The sequence below is a fragment of the Mobula birostris genome, chromosome 9 (assembly GCF_030028105.1).
Source record: "Mobula birostris isolate sMobBir1 chromosome 9, sMobBir1.hap1, whole genome shotgun sequence".
Lineage (NCBI taxonomy): Eukaryota > Metazoa > Chordata > Chondrichthyes > Myliobatiformes > Myliobatidae > Mobula > Mobula birostris.
In genome coordinates this window covers 40,260,975-40,276,935 of record NC_092378.1, presented here as the reverse complement: position 1 = coordinate 40,276,935, position 15,961 = coordinate 40,260,975, and the positions used below count along the sequence as shown (strand labels likewise).

The window sequence follows — 15,961 nt, the reverse complement described above, 5'->3', positions numbered from 1 at the left end:
CAGACATTTAGCCTAGTGTTTGATCTAAAGTTTACCTTTATACATTGGCTACATTCTGCAGTCTTCAAATTCATCTGCAGATTTCCATACAGAGTTATTTAATCCCATGTAAATTATGAACATCACAAGACCCGCTCTAAACCTTGTGGAACAGCGCTGTGGACTTCCCCTAATCTAAAAGGTTTCCCTTTACCACTAATTAATGCTGGCTCTTTTCAAAATTAATACATTGAATATGAGAATAAATCTTTTTATTATAAATTTAGATTCCATTCTGCAAAAGAGTTACCTTTCATAATACTGAGTTGACTGATTACTGGCTTCTTGTAAACTCAGCTGGATTGCATACTGAGTCAGATGATCATTGGTCAAGTTAGTGTTCATATCCATTATCTTGAGGTTAAAGTAATCTGCACTAAATGCTAACAGGAAGAGGATAAAATAAGAGCAATGATTAATATGTATAGGATAACAATAGACTACAAGTGAGGGACATGATTATAAGGAAAGTGAGAAGATCTATTACATTGAAAATGCTAATTTGGAATAACGGATTTTTACAAAAGATCACTTGGTTCCCAGTTTTCATCACTGATCCAGAATCTCACCACATATTCTTTCCAGATGAAGCCATGAGCGTTCAATTTAAAATGTATTTATTTTAAAAAGTTCTATCTGAATTTTTTTACGGTTGCAAAGCATGCCATTGAAAAAGATGAAAAGGATCAGCATGAAATAACAATAGAGGAGGAATTTAGGAAGAGTTTGAAAAATTAGTCAGAGTTTGAAAAGACTTTTGAATGAGGGATGTTAAGTAATTGAGTACTGTCGCAGTCCCTTCCACAATCAGTGAAAGACTTTTTCCATACTAAATTAGAAACCACCTGTTCAACTACCTTTCTGCCTCCTTCTTTTCCATCAAATGAAAAATTCTCCAAGGCTCTGGATTTCCATAGCTTTAAATCTGCATGCCCCTCTCAAATTGTTCCCATTGTTTGCAACAATTTGCTCTTCCTCAAGCTTATTTTATGCCTAAGCCAGTATCTGCTCTTGGACCATATTCCATCCAACCTTCCTCCAATATCCCATGATTGTAGATTTTGTAAATGGCTTCTCATTTTAAAACTGGCAAAATTATCCACTTCACAGAAAATCAACTTTAACCATTCCCTTTTCAGCTAACAGTCATCCTGTGTAATTTCTCCAAAGTTCCAAAATCTGTTGTCTAACGTCCATCTTTTTCCATGGCTTCCAGATTAAGATCTCTAATCAGGGTCGGTTTCTGCCAAAAACACTCTTTTCAAATCTCTGTGATTGTAATATTGCATTATTCCTCTTCAGCTTCACATTTGATATACATAATCACACCATTGTCCTCCTTTGCTGCACCTGTGAAATCCAGTTTGCATTGAGTAAGCCCTTGCTTAATTCCATACTTAGCAAGTGAATTTTATCCAGAATATCTTGAGCTCTTCCAAACCCTGCATGATGAAAGCTCCTCAAGGACCTATCTTTTGCTTCTCCCTTAAAGCAGAAACTGGCTCTTGTCCATTTCATTTACAGCTGCAGGCCTGCTTCCATTTGTACGATAACAATAATGAATTTTCACTTTGTCATCTGTCCAGAGTTCTCCACTGCATATCTGTAAGTGGATAGTTGTCCATATCCAGTCTTGAAAGAACTACAATATTTTACTAGAAAGAATATGATCTTGCCAAAAATCCAATTCAGCCTCCAGGCTATTTTAATTTTGTCATTGTATTTCCTCTCCCCTTGCGAGATTACTTCAAAACACACCTCTCTGACAACATTTTTGTTTTTCTTCCTAGTCTCCAATTTCAATATTTTACCTACCTATTTATGTTTCAAATGGCTATTGATCATCATAGAACTTAAAATTATATTTTATATTGAACACTACAGTTTGGAGAAGATATAAAACTGTTTACTTACTCATTGCATTTTATTGAAATTGAAAGAATTGTGAGATTAAAGTGGCACAAAAATATCATTCTTCAAAATTGCAAACCTTGAACCTATAAAAATTAGATTGCTTTGTTAGATATTGGGTATGACAACTGCAAAATGGAAATTAAAGGAATATCTGTACAGTTGAAATTTATGCTGCCCAAGACAAAACTAAAGAAAGCAAGTAGTAAGAGTTTAATATTGAAGATCTAAAGGCTTTCAAAATATAAGATCAAGATATCTGTTTGGTAGTCAGATTAAGTATAAATAGGGCACTAACATAAATATTCAACGTAATATCTTCAAAAGAATGAAATTATTTTTTCAAGTAGTTCCATGTTGAACAGTGGGTGGGAAATCTAGGGAAAAAGAAATGAACAATTATCATATGGGAGGAAGTTGGTTGAGACAAACTTTAGATTTCGAGAATGTTACTGTGGTGGAATTTAATTAAAAGGGCAATAAATTATTTTAAGACCAACTGATGATCAATACAGAAAATTAAAACTACTGAAGCATACATTGTGAACAATTCCCCTGCATTGTATTATTTGAGTGTTAATTTTAAAGTTCCATAAGTGTTTTGATAATAATTTATTAATAATCAAAGCTGACAGAAGTAGGATTGGTATTAATTCGGAAAGTTGTCTTAATTAGTATTTTCTTAGAAAAAACAATAAATCCTATATAAAAAAAATAAAGAAATTTATATATAATACAGATCCAGTTTTTAGGTTGAACTAGAGCCTAGCTAACAGTGCTAAAAGCTGAGGTCTGTTTTGCATTACTGATTATTAATACTGTAAATTTTGTACATTAGTATTGTAGCAACTTCAAGGAGGGTAAGGAGGGCAAATATATGACAGTCTAAATCAGTGAATTGGCAGCAGAAAGCTCAAAGTTTAAAGTAAACTTCCTCCTCCTGAAGTCAATAATCAGTAGCTTGGTCTTGCTGACATCGAATAAAAGGTTGTTGTTATAGCACCACTTAATCAGATTTTCAATCTCCCTCCAACATTGATGTTGTCAGCAAACTTGAACATGGCATTAGAGCTGTGCTTAGCCACACAATCGTAAGTGTAACGTGAGTAGAGCAGGGCACTAAGCATCCATGGGAACCCTCACTACAGGAAGGTTATACTGTATCCACCTACTCTTCAAGGACTAGCTTACTTCCTTGTCTAACTTCTACAGCAATGTTTACCTGGCAAAAGTCTCTGCATGAATGGTGGTATCCTGAGCTTACCAAGGATGAAATATTTCCAGCAAATGAAGTAGTTTATAACAGTATACTTTATTTCTAAGGAAACACATTTAAGTGCAGAAAAATATGTCTTAACACACACTTAACACTCAGAGGATTCCTAATTTATAAAAGATTTCTGAATTACAAAAGGTTTACAAACTACAAAATATTTCAAAACACAGGTACAATTTTACGAACTAGAAGAACATACCAATGAGTTGCAGACAAATGAGTTGCCCATCACAGAAACTGAATGTTGGGGACTGAATTCTAGTTCTTCTTTCTATAACCCTATCTTTCTGACATTCTCTTTGCTATTCCTATCAATGCTCCTGATATTTATATTATTTTCTATTAGATTATATAATCTGCATCTGATGTTTTTCAGATACTTTGAAGGAACAAAGTAACTCGCACAAATGGTCTTAAAAACTTCTGTTGACAGAGATCCTAAATATCTACAACTGCTGCTGTGAGGGTTCACCGTCTGAGTACACAAACAACCCAATTTATAATCATGTTTGATATAGATAGTGACATAACCCCATTGTCCTGTGTTTGGCTAATGCAGACAAAAGTCTTCTGGTTACTTCACTTTGCAAAGCTGTGCCTCCAACTTCAAACTGATTGCTGCTTGCAATTTACATTAAGAACTGGAGACTGGTTTTAGTTTCCAACAGAAAGCTAAGAATATTTGCTTAAAGTTTAACTTTAACAGAGGCCTTAAATCCCACACCACCAGGTTCAATAACAGCTACGTTAGGCTGAATCAATCTCCACAACCTTAATCTCTACCCTAGTACAGCAACACTGTGATTACTTTGCACCACAATGGACTTTGTTTCTTTTTGTTCTAATTGTGTCCGCTCTTGTTTAATTTGTTTCCCTTGTGAACATTTTCTATCTGATGCTACGTGCCTGTGCTGCATGGCAAGTAAGTTTTTCATTGTACCTGTTCATGTGACAACAAACTCACATTTTGAACAGGAGCAACTGTCTATGTGAATTTCACCACTGTAGGTTCTGTGCAATTCATATGGACAATGTGCTGTGAGGGCTCTTCTGTTCTGTTATGGTACTTATTATATGTTGTTTTTTATTCTCAAATTCAAATGTGCTCAAATGACTATGGAGTAATTTGAATACCTTGAGATTGTGAAAAGCGCTATCGTAATACAGGTTTTCTTTGTTACCATTCAGGTCGTGTAGGCAAAAGTGCTTTATTTTGGAAGATTGCAGATATTTTTATAGGACTTCTTACAAGTTACAATTGGCTCTACAAGTTCTTGTCATCAAAAGACGCAAGGGTAAGTATATTATTAACTTTAGGGCAGGTATACTAATTCCGCAAAAACAAAATCCCATTCTTGTACCCCAATGCATGCCCATAATTTTTCAGCTTAATTCATGCATATAAGGATGTTTATTCATGCACTGGAACACTGTACATGCACACTTTCCCCCTAAAAGTTGAATATCTTTATGTGTTTCCAAGTAAAACACATGGTGTTTATTGCATTAATATATAAACACACATAAACTCTCTCTGCCTCTCTAAGAAATACTGAGAAAGATATTTTGTAAAGCTTATGGCATCACAAAACAGGGAAGTTACGTTGGACCTGTACAAAGCACTGGTGAGGCCACAGGTGAAGTTTTACGTCCAATCCTGGTCACCACACTTTAAAAAAGACGTGAACATTCAAAGCAGGGCATGGGAGAGACTTATTGAAATAGTTCCAAGAGTTTGAAAGGAGGGGGAACGGATTTCGTTGGAGCAGCAAAAGTTGACAGAAGATCTAAAACAAAGAAAAAACTTCCCTTTAAAATGGCGCAGTAGCTCAGACAGCATCTAAGAAGTAAACGAATATTAACATTTTATGTCAACCGTATGATAAAAAAAATACAGATTCACGGCTGTTTTAAAAGAGAGAGAATCTGAGCCTTGATCTGATGGTTGGAGGGCCAGGGAGACAGTGACAGGCCGAAACACTCGACATCTGTAACTCAGGGCGGGGAAGATAATCAATCAGTGCCTTCGTGTAATGGGACTACTCAAGGGGCCAGCACTCACTTGTAGGGCCGAACAGCCTCCGATGAAGTTACCACCCCGCGATCCCCACTTCGCACACTCCCACCCGCAGAAACAGCAGCAGCTGCACCCTCCCCTGTCCACAACCCGCTGGGCCTGTGGCGGATTCAAGGTCGGCGGCTGACGGCCAAATCCAGGCACCAACCCACTGGCTAGTCGGCCTCCCGTCTCCCAGCTCTCGGCACTCCACTCATCGAGTCTGGAACCGGCGGCAGCTCGGCGCTCGTTTAACTGGGCTGGAGGCGGTCCCACAATCCACCGCTGCAACCATGGCCGGAGTCCTTAAGAAAGTGAGTGGAGGTCAGGGAGGGGGTTGTGAATTTAGAGGGCGGGGATAAATGTGCAAGGAGCAGGGCAATTGTATGGGGATGTAAGAAGAGAGAAGGAAATGGTTGGACTAAGGTGGTGAGCGTGGCGGGGATTGAGAGGGAGGAAAAGGTTAGGGAAGGCGGAGGGCAGTCAGTAGAGGGTAAACAGATGGGATGGAGCTGATCACACTGAGAATCAAATGTAGGGGAGGAGGGAGACGTGGAAGAGATGGAGGACAGGCAGAGAAATAAAGTATAAGGGATAATTTAAGGGATCCAGGGAGTCATTTAAGGGGACGAAGTGCAGAAGACAGATCGGGAAAGGGAGATGATAAGAAGGATGAAAGGGAAATACTGTAAAAAGATGAGTGAGGAAGTATGTATGGGCTTGAGTAAATGGGAAAACGAGACACAGGAGAACCGTGGAGAATTGGAGAAAATTATATTAAAATGGAGAGAAAATGACGGGGAGAGGGTCAAAGTTTAAAGCAAATTTATTATCAGAGTTAAGTATAAATAAATGAAATTGAATTTATGGAACATATACATAAACTGGCAACCACTGATGTGCAAAAGAACACAAACTGTGAAACTAAAAATAATACTAAGAACATGAGTTGTCAAGAGTCTCTGAAACTGGGTCTGTAGGTCATAGAATCAAGGTGGTAAATGAAAAAAGAACAAGTGACAGAGAAAAGGTGTATTATAAGGAGGGGACAAGAAAATGATGGAATATCCATGAGTACACTTAGAACATAAAATAATCCACTTTCTTTTCTGCAGACCACTGGACTGGTGGGTCTTGCTGTGGCCCAGAATCCTCTTGAGGTATGATCCTTGTAAATTTATTTAGTGCTGTAATGTGTAAAAATGACTGAGCTGCAAAATAAGTTCAATATATGTGATTAGTGAATTTTTTTTCTAAACTCCCATGCTTGAAATGTGTGGCTGGAATTCAGGCAGCGGCTTTTGCAGAACAAAGGGTGAGCAAAAAGGAAGCCTACTGTCCTTTTTGTAAGCTTATCATTTGACTGATTAGAATATCCAAAAGGAAACATTGATAGTGAAATTATAGTTCAAAGTTCAAATTAATATTTCTGTCTAAAATCAAGGACTGATTCTCTAACCTGTCTCCACTCTAGGATATGATTCATGGTGGAATCACAAGAAGCTATACATAGATGCAGAATTTGAGAGGTTTATTGTTATTCAAAAATGTGCATACTTTTTAATCAAAGAAAATTCTGATCATTTGATTCTCCAATGCTAGTGTAAACAATGGATGACTGATTTTCACATAATGGTATTTTCTTCTCACCCTCTAGTATGTATTTGTTCTAATACATTTAAAGTAGTATTGCTAAAGACAAGATTAATTGCATTCTAATAGCCAAATAAGCATCCTGCTATCAATTATCACAGTACCCTTCGTATAACTGGAGACATGATCAGATATGAAATTTTTGTCCAGCTCCTTTTTTCTAGTGGGTCCATACATGCCACATTTGGAAAGTGTTGACTTTCTTTCAAAATAAGTATTTTTTGACACTTAATATTTTATTGTTAAACCAGATTTTACGTTGATACCAAAAACAATGTCAGGAAGAGATTCTCCTTAAAGCTTTAATTACAGCATCTCATTTTCTATGTTTCCTAATTTTAAACTAGTACAGCCATTCTGAGGCACTGAAAGGGCATTGTAGCATCTACTCTTTATAGCTTCTTACTAGAGGAACTAACATCCTGAAATATGAACTATGGAGAGATTAAAAGTAGTATACCATAAGAGTTTATGCTTCAAATATATTTTTTTTTACAGCAATTGAAAATTTTGTACACAAGAGTCCTCACAGTACTTGAGTCAATCCCTCCAGAAGCAGCATATAGGAAGTACACTGAGCAGATCATCAATGAAAGAATTAACATGATCAAAACAGTAAGTTGACTACCATTTCCCTGTTTTAAGGCTTCTTTTTGACATGTCTATCCACAGCCTCCTCTACTGTCAAGATGAAGCCACACTCAGGTTGGAGGAACACCACCTTATATTCCGTCTGGGTAGCCTCCAACCTAATAGCATGAACATTGACTTCTCAAACTTCCGCTAATGCTCCACCTCCTCCTCGTACCCCATCTGTTATTTATTTATATACACACTTTCTTTTTTTCTCAATCTCCTTTTTCTCCCTCTGTCCCTCTCACTATACCCCTTGCCCATCCTCTGGGCTTCTCCCCCCCCCCCCTTTCTTTCTCTAGGCCTCCTGTCCCATGATCCTCTCATATCCCTTTTGCCAATCAACTGTCTAGCTCTTGTCTCCATCACTCCCCCTCCTGTCTTCTCCTATCATTTCGGATCTTCCCCTCCCACTTTCAAATCTCTTACTAGCTCTTCTTTCAGTTAGTCCTGACGAAGGGTCTCGGCCCGAAATGCCGACTGTACCTCTTCCTAGATATGCTACCTGGCCTGCTGCGTTCACCAGTAATTGTTATGTGTGTTGCTCGGTCTCTATTCTATATTGTTTCTTCTCTGCCTCTCTCCCACGTGCAGCTATGCGTATTTACTTGTTCGCTTTTCCCAGTTCTGCTGAAGGGTCCTCCTTTTGAAATGTCAAAATTTTTTCTCTCCACTGATGCTGGCTGATTTGCTCTCTGCATCCAGTGTTGCCTGATTTGTATTTAAGCACCTCAGGTTCTTGGACAAAACTGAAAAGATGCCTTGAATTCTGCATGATTTAGTCCCTTATATTAACTCTGATCTCTAAATATCTAAATCTAAAATCACTATGTAAAATTAATTACACATATTTGTTATTAGCAGTTACAATAAAATAAGTGGTGACTACTGAAAATATAAATTTTCTTTGAAAAGAATTGTAGAACTAGCTTTTCTTGGCAAATACATCTGATTTAATTGTCTGAATACTGATACTTGATGGTGTTGGGGGAGGCCTTGCATGCAGGTAGCAATTTCAAGTCACCGCTTTTGTATCACTTATTGCAGGAGCATAATATTCAAAAAATAGAAGACAAAATCAACTGTGGCCAGATAGAAGAAATTATTTCACAGGTATGTTGCTGCTGGATTATATAAATTCTGGCCTGTCCTTCACATGTTCTACCAGTCTGTTGTTGCCAGTACAATCTTCTGTGCAGTGGTGTGCTGGGGCAATGGCATCCACACGGATGATGCCCACAGGCTCAATAAACTGATTAGAAAAACTCACTCTGTTATAGGAGTCAAACTGGACACTTGGGAGGCTGTGGTAGAATAAAGGACACTATGGAAAATCCTGACAATTCTGGATAGTGTTTCTCATCTGCATGCCACCTTGGCTGAACAGAGGAGCGCTTTTAGTAATAGACTAAGATAACTGCACTGCTCCAAAGAGCACTGCATGAGGTCACTGTTAACCTTGGCCATTATACTCTATTATGAGTCAACCTATAGCTGGGGAAATGATGACCCCCCCCCCCAGTTAGACTGTTTGTGATAACTTATTTTTATTCTTTCTACTTCTCTTTTACTATTTGTATCTGTGCACTTGTAATGCTTCTGTGACATTGTGATGTCCTTTGGGATCAATAAAGATAACATAATATAAAACCTTATTTATCCTGAAGGAAATTATTGTTGCAAGGTTGCGTAATCAGAAGTACATACATTAAAATACAAAATCAAGTATTGAGGTAGGAAAAAAATACAAAATGTGCATTAAAAAGTACTAGTGCAAAATACAGATGTGCAGTGATGCAAACAAAGTATCTATCGATCTATATAAAACTTCATAGGAATATCACAGTGTATTTATTTTTGGTTGTTTGTATAACCATATAACAATTACAGCACAGAAACAGGCCATCTTGGCCCTCCTAGTCTGTGCCGAACGCTTACTCTCACCTAGTCCCATCTACCTGCACTTAGCCCATAACCCTCCACTCCTTTCCTGTCCATATACCTATTCATTTTTTTTTAAATGACAAAATCGAACCTGCCTCTACCACTTCTACTGGAAGCTATTCTTTTAGAAGCTAATGACTGCAGAGGTTGGTGCTGGGTCTGCTATTTTTCAGTTTATATGAATAATCCAGATGATGGAATTGATGACGTGGCCAGGTTTACATGTGATACAAAGATAGGTGGAGGAGCAGGTAGTGTTGGACACAGTTGGTCTGCTGAAGGACTGAGACAGATTAGCAGAATTGTAAAGATATGACAGATGGAATACAGTGAAGTATAGTCATGCACTTTGGTAGAAGGAATAAAGGCGTAGACAGTTTTCTAACCAGGGAGAAAATTCAGATATCGGGGGTGCCAAGGGACTTGGCATACTAGTGCAGGATTCCCTAAAGACTAATTTACAGGTTGAGTTGGTAGTAAGGAAGGCAAATACAATGTTAACATTAATTTCCAGCAGAATAGAATATAAAAGCAAGGATGTAATGCTGAGGCTTCGTAAGGCATTGGTCAGACCCCATACGGAGTAGTGTGAGCAGTTTGAGTCCCATATCTAAGAAAAGATGTGCTGGCATTGCGGAGAGTCCAGAGGAGGTTCACTAGAATAATTTCAAGAATGAAAGGGTTAATGTATGAGGAGCATTTGATGGCTGTGGGCCTGTACTTGCTGCGGTTTGGAAGAATGAGAGGGGAATCTCATCGAAACTTGCCTAATATTGAAAAGCGGACATAGAGTGGATGTGGAGAGGATGTTTGGAATAGTAGGAGAATCTAGGGTCAGACAGCACAGCCTCAGAATAGAATGTCCCTTTAGAACAGTGATGAAGAGGAACATCTTTAGCTGGGGGTGGTTAATCTGGAATTCATTACCGTAGGCAGCTGTGGAAGCTAAGTCATTGGGTATATCTAAAGCAGAGATTGATAGGTTCTTGATTAATAAGGGGATCAGAGATTACACAGAAAGGGCAGGAGGATGGGTTTGAGAGAAAAAAATAAATCTGCTCCTATATCTTAATTGTCTAATTTAACAAACTTGTACAATGTTTTTTTGCGTCTCTTAGTCTTATTTCTGTCTGTAAATTATTGTTAATTTTTGGTTAATAAATGCACATTCAGAAGCAGTGACAACCTATCCAGTTCGCTACAGTGGCGCTAGAAAGTTTGTGAAACCTGTAGAATTTTCTTTATTTCTGCATACATATGACCAAAAATGTGATCCTATCTTCAAGTCCTAAAACTAGATAGAGAACACACTTAGATAAATGACACAAAAAGCATTATACTTGTTCATTTATTTAAAAAAAGATCCAATATTACATGTGTTTGGTAGAAAAAGTATGTGATCCTCTGCTTTCAGTAACTGGTTTGACCCCCTTGTACAGCAATAACTTCAGCCAAACGTTTCCAGTAACTGTTAATCAGTCTTGCACACTGACTTGGAGGAATTTTAGGCCATTCCTGTTTACAAAACTGCGTCAACTCTGGGATGTTGGTGGGCTTCCTTGCATGAACTGTTTGCTTCAGGTTCTTCCACAACATTTTTATAGGATTATGGTCAGGACTTTGACTCAGCCATTCCAAAATGTGAAATTTCTTCTGCGTTAACCAAATTGTGTGTTTAGGGTTGTTGCCTTGCTGCCTGACCTACTTCCTGTTGAGCTTCAGTTCACGAATGGGCACTTTCCTGTTGAATTTGCTGCTACAATTCAGAATTCATAGTTCCATCAATGATGGCAACCTGTCCTGGTCCTGAGGGAAGCAAAGCATGCCCAAACCATGACACTGCCAGCACAATGTTTCACAGATGGGATGAGGTTCTTATGCTGGAATGCAGTATTTGTTTTTTTAACCAAGCATAACGCTTCTCATTTAAGCCAAAAAGTTCTATTTTGGATTCATCCAACTACAGAACGATAGCCTTCTGGCTTATCCATGTGGACTTTAGTAAACTTTAGACAGACAGCAATGTTATTCCTGGAGAGGAGCAGCTTCCTCCTTGCAATCCTGCCATGCACACCATTGTTGTTCGGTGTTTGTCTGATGGTTGACTCATAAATACTGACATTAGCCAATGCAAGAGAAGCCTGTAGCTCTTAGATGTTTACCCTGGGGTCCTTTGTGACCTCCTGGAGTATTAGACACCTTGCCCTTGAAGTGATTTTTGTTGGTTGACCACTCCTGGGGAGAGTAACAACATTGTTGAATTTCCTCCATTTATACACCATCTGCCTGACTGTGGACTGGTGGAGTCCAAGTGGTTTTATGTCCTTTTCCAGCCTGGTGAGCATCAACAACTTTTCTTTCTGAGGTCCTCAGAAATCTCCTTTGATCAAGGCATGACATACTTCCAAAAACCTGTGTGGTGAAGATCAGACTTTGATAGTGAAGACCCAGGTTTATGTTCTTTAAATAGGGCAGGGCCTCCCACACTCACACGTGATTGTCAGCCCTTTAATTTAAATACCTGACTCTACAATTTCCCTTTTAAATGAACTGGCAATCCTCAAGGTTTACATACTTTTTCCAAAAAATACATGTAATATTGGATCATTTTTTCTCAATAAACAAATGAACAAGTATAATGTTTTTTTGTTATTATTTAATTGGGTTTTCTTTATCTAGTTTTGGGACGCGTGAAAATCTGATCACATTTCAGGTCATATTTATACAGAACTAGAGAAAATTATAAAGGGTTCAGAAAATTTCTATCACCACTGTACAATTCAAGGCACAACCTGATGTTTGAGCATAATTCCTTGTTGGCTGTCATCCAGCTGAACTAGGCTTGGGTGTCATCACTGGTGATTATTTTGGGTTAGGGGTTGGTTGCCAGAAATTCCAAGCCCCATCACAGTTTAGTATCACTTGCTGGCAAAAACATATTTGTAAACTTTGAACATAAATAGGTTGAGCTTTACAAGGTGGATCCCACTTTAGAATAGTTATTCTATCATCGCTTTTAACAGCCATTTAATTGGATGACTTAGGAATTGTTCTGCAACATGAATTGTAACTTTTGAAATAGCAATGGAGAAGAGTCATAAAAGTTGGGGAGTTTTCAGTTTGGATTTCTGTAAAATATGTCATTTACAAAATAGTTCTTAAGATTGTGTGTGTGTGTGTATGTATGTGTGTGTGTATATATATATATACATATATATATATATATATACACACACACACACACATATATACACACACACACACACACACACACATATATACACACACACACACACACATATATACACACACACACACATATATATATACACACACACACACATATATATATATATATATATATATATACACACACACACACACACACACACATATATATATATATATATATATACACACACACACACACACACACACACACACACACACAAGGACGTGATCAGTAGGTGGGTAGCCTTCAAAGCAGAAATTTTGAGAGTGCAGAATTTGTATATTCCTGTCAGGATTAAAGGCAAGGTGAATAGGAATAAGGAACCTTGGTTCTCAAGGGATATTGCAACTCTGATAAAGAAGAAGAGGGAGTTGTATGACGTGTATAGGAAGCAGGGAGTAAATAAGGTGCTTGAGGAGTAGAAGAAGTGCAAGAAAATACTTAAGAAAGAAATCAGGAGGGCTAAAAGAAGACATGAGGTTGCCTTGGCAGTCAAAGTGAAGGATAATCCAAAGAGCTTTTACAGGTATATTAAGAGCAAAAGGATTGTAAGGGATAAAATTGGTCCTCTTGAGATCAGAGTGGTCGGCTATGTGCGGAACCAAAGGAAATGAGGGAGATCTTAAATAGGTTTTTTGCGTCTGTGTTTACTAAGGAAACTGGCATGAAGTCTATGGAATTAAGGGAAACAAGTAGTGAGATCATGGAAACTGTACAGATCGAAAAGGAGGAGGTCCTTGCTGTCTTGAGGAAAATTAAAGTGGATAAATCCCCGGGACCTGACAGGGTGTTCCCTTGGACCTTGAAGGAGACTAGTGTTGAAATTGCAGGGCCCCTGGCTGAAATATTTAAAATGTCGCTGTCTACAGTTGAGGTGCCGGAGGATTGGAGAGTGGCTCATGTTGTTCCGTTGTTTAAAAAAGGATCGAAAAGTAATCCGGGAAATTATAGGCCAGTAAGTTTAACGTCGGTAGTATGTAAGTTATTGGAGGGAGTACTAAGAGACAGAATCTACAAGCATTTAGATAGTTGGAGAGTCAACATGGCTTTGTGCGTGGTAGGTCATGTTTGACCAATCTATTGGAGTTTTTCGAGGAGGTTACCAGGAAAGTGGATGAAGGGAAGGCAGTGGATATTGTCTACATGGACTTCAGTAAGGCCTTTGACAAGGTCCCGCATGGGAGGTTAGTTAGGAAAATTCAGTCGCTAGGTATACATGGAGAGGTGGTAAATTGGATTAGACATTGGCTCGATGGAAGAAGCCAGAGAGTGGTGGTAGAGAATTGCTACTCTGAGTGGTGGCCTGTGACTAGTGGTGTGCCACAGGGATCAGTGCTGGGTCCATTGTTATTTGTCATCTATATCAATGATCTGGATGATAATGTGGTAAATTGGATCAGCAAGTTTGCTGATGATACAAAGATTGGGGGTGTAGGAGACAGTGAGGAAGGAAAGAAAGGGGAAAGGTGCCAGAATAAGAAGGGGGGGGGGAAGGGAAGGAGGACAAGATAGAAGGTGCTAAGTGAAGCCAAGTGGGTGGCGGGGGGGTGAAGTAAGAATTTGGAGGGGATAGGCAGAAAAGGTAAAGGGTTGGAGAAGAGGGAATCTGATAAGAGAAGGAGAGTGGACAATGGGAGAAAGGGAAGGAGGAGGGGCACTGGAGGAAGTCATAGACAGGTGAGGAGAAATAGTAATAGGCCAGGGTGGGGAATGGGAAGGGGGAGGGCAAAAAAAAAGTTTGGAGAAATAAATGTTCATGCCATTGGGTTGAGGCAACCTATATGGAATGTGAGATGTTGCTCCTCCAACTTGCCTCATTGTGGCGGAAGTGGAGGCCATGGGCCCACTTGTCAGAATGGGAATGTGTATAGGAATTATAATGTTGGCCACCGGGATATTCTGCTTTCTGCAGATGGAGCAGAGGTGCCCGGGGGAAAACAAAATAGCTGTCCCCCAATCTACTTCAGGTCTCACCAATGTAGAGGAGGCCACATCAGAAACAGTAGAAGGCCTCAACAGATTCACACGTGAAGTGTTGCCTCATCCGTAAGGACTGTTTGGGGTCCAAATGGAGGTGAGGGAGGAGGTGAGCAGGCCAGTGTAGCACTTCAGCTGCTTGCAGGCATAAGTGTCAGGAGAGAGATTAGTTTGGAGGGATGAACAGACAAAGGAATCATGGAGGGACCTCTCCTTGCGGAAAGCAGAGAATGGGAGGGGGGAGGTAAAAATATGTTTGTTGGTAGGTTCCTGTTGAAGATGATGGAAGTTGCAGAGAATGTGTGTTGGATGCGGAGGCTCATGGGGTGGTAGGTGAGGACAAGAGGAACTCTATCCCTGTAAAGGCGATGGGAAGATGGGGTGAGCGCAGATGTTAGTGGTGGAGGAAGGGAATCCTGTTCTTTGAAGAAGGAGGACATCTCTGAATTCCTGCAAAGGATGCCTCATCTTGGGAACAGATGCAGCAGAGGTGAAGGAACTGAGAAGAGAAGGGCATTTTTACAGGAGCCTGGGTGGGAATCGGTAGGTTTATAAAAGACAACTGACGACAATTTGTCTCCAGATATGGATACAAAGATTGAGAAAGGAGAGAGAGGTGTGACAACAGAAATGGACCAAGTGAGTGTAAGGGCAGGATGGAAGTTGGATGCAAAATTGATAAAATTGGCGAGCTCAGCATGGGTGCATGAAGCAGTACAAATTCTGTCGTCAATGTAGTACAGAAAAGAGTTTGGGACCATTCTTAAGGCAGTTTTGAACTGAACCTCTACAATGGCTAAAATGTTAATGGAAAGTATTTCAGAGAGCAGTATCAAATACTTCAGTCAGGGTTCTTAATACCTTTGCTGACAGACTCTTAATTTTGATTAGAGTTGATGGTGCTTTTGCAGTATGTAAATGCCTTTGTGTACTTATTGTTATGTTTGAATTGTAGGCTGAGAGTGAACTTTCTCTTGCAAAGAAAATGGCCAAGTGGAAACCTTGGGAGCCATTAATAGAAGAAGCCCCTCACAACCAATGGAAATGGCCAATTTAAACTCTGTATTTTTTTTTGTTCTGTAAACTATACTAGTTAATTTTGTGCTGTATAAATGTCATTAAAATAGTTCCCTACAAACATCGACATTGTTTTAAATGTTGCTGTGATTATAATTGATTATACAATTTTTAGTGCTACTTGCATGACAATAACCTTTTATTGTGAACCAGTTGTTTAATG

General features: G+C 39.0%; 2 protein-coding genes across 3 annotated transcripts in view; one reads left to right on the top strand and one right to left on the bottom strand.

Annotated features, from left to right (window-relative positions):
* Positions 1 to 15,961, bottom strand: part of asb15a (ankyrin repeat and SOCS box containing 15a) — a 64,490-nt gene that overhangs the window by 28,007 nt on the left and 20,522 nt on the right. Inside the window, exons 1-2 of one of the 2 annotated variants that reach the window (XM_072267884.1) lie at positions 5,289 to 5,517; positions 290 to 422 (exon numbers count right to left, since the gene is read on the bottom strand). In XM_072267884.1, the coding sequence (XP_072123985.1) occupies positions 290 to 390 (101 nt within the window). In that variant the 5' untranslated portion in view covers positions 391 to 422; positions 5,289 to 5,517. Of the gene's footprint in view, positions 1 to 289; positions 423 to 5,288; positions 5,518 to 15,961 lie in introns of those variants that run through there. The other variant, XM_072267885.1, reaches the window with a different exon arrangement.
* ndufa5 (NADH:ubiquinone oxidoreductase subunit A5) lies at positions 5,506 to 15,862 on the top strand. The gene is made up of 5 exons (XM_072267891.1): positions 5,506 to 5,596; positions 6,398 to 6,442; positions 7,434 to 7,550; positions 8,616 to 8,681; positions 15,677 to 15,862. The coding sequence occupies exons 1-5, from the start codon at positions 5,576 to 5,578 to the stop codon at positions 15,776 to 15,778; spliced, it is 351 nt and encodes a 116-aa protein (XP_072123992.1). The 5' UTR covers positions 5,506 to 5,575; the 3' UTR covers positions 15,779 to 15,862.

Excerpts from the sequence above, each read along its gene's own strand:
- ndufa5 (XM_072267891.1), top strand. The coding sequence starts at position 5,576 with ATGGCCGGAGTCCTTAAGAAA. Across the intron at positions 5,597-6,397 it reads TGGCCGGAGTCCTTAAGAAA|ACCACTGGACTGGTGGGTCT; the intron begins GTGAGTGGAGGT and ends TCTTTTCTGCAG. Across the intron at positions 8,682-15,676 it reads TAGAAGAAATTATTTCACAG|GCTGAGAGTGAACTTTCTCT; the intron begins GTATGTTGCTGC and ends TTTGAATTGTAG.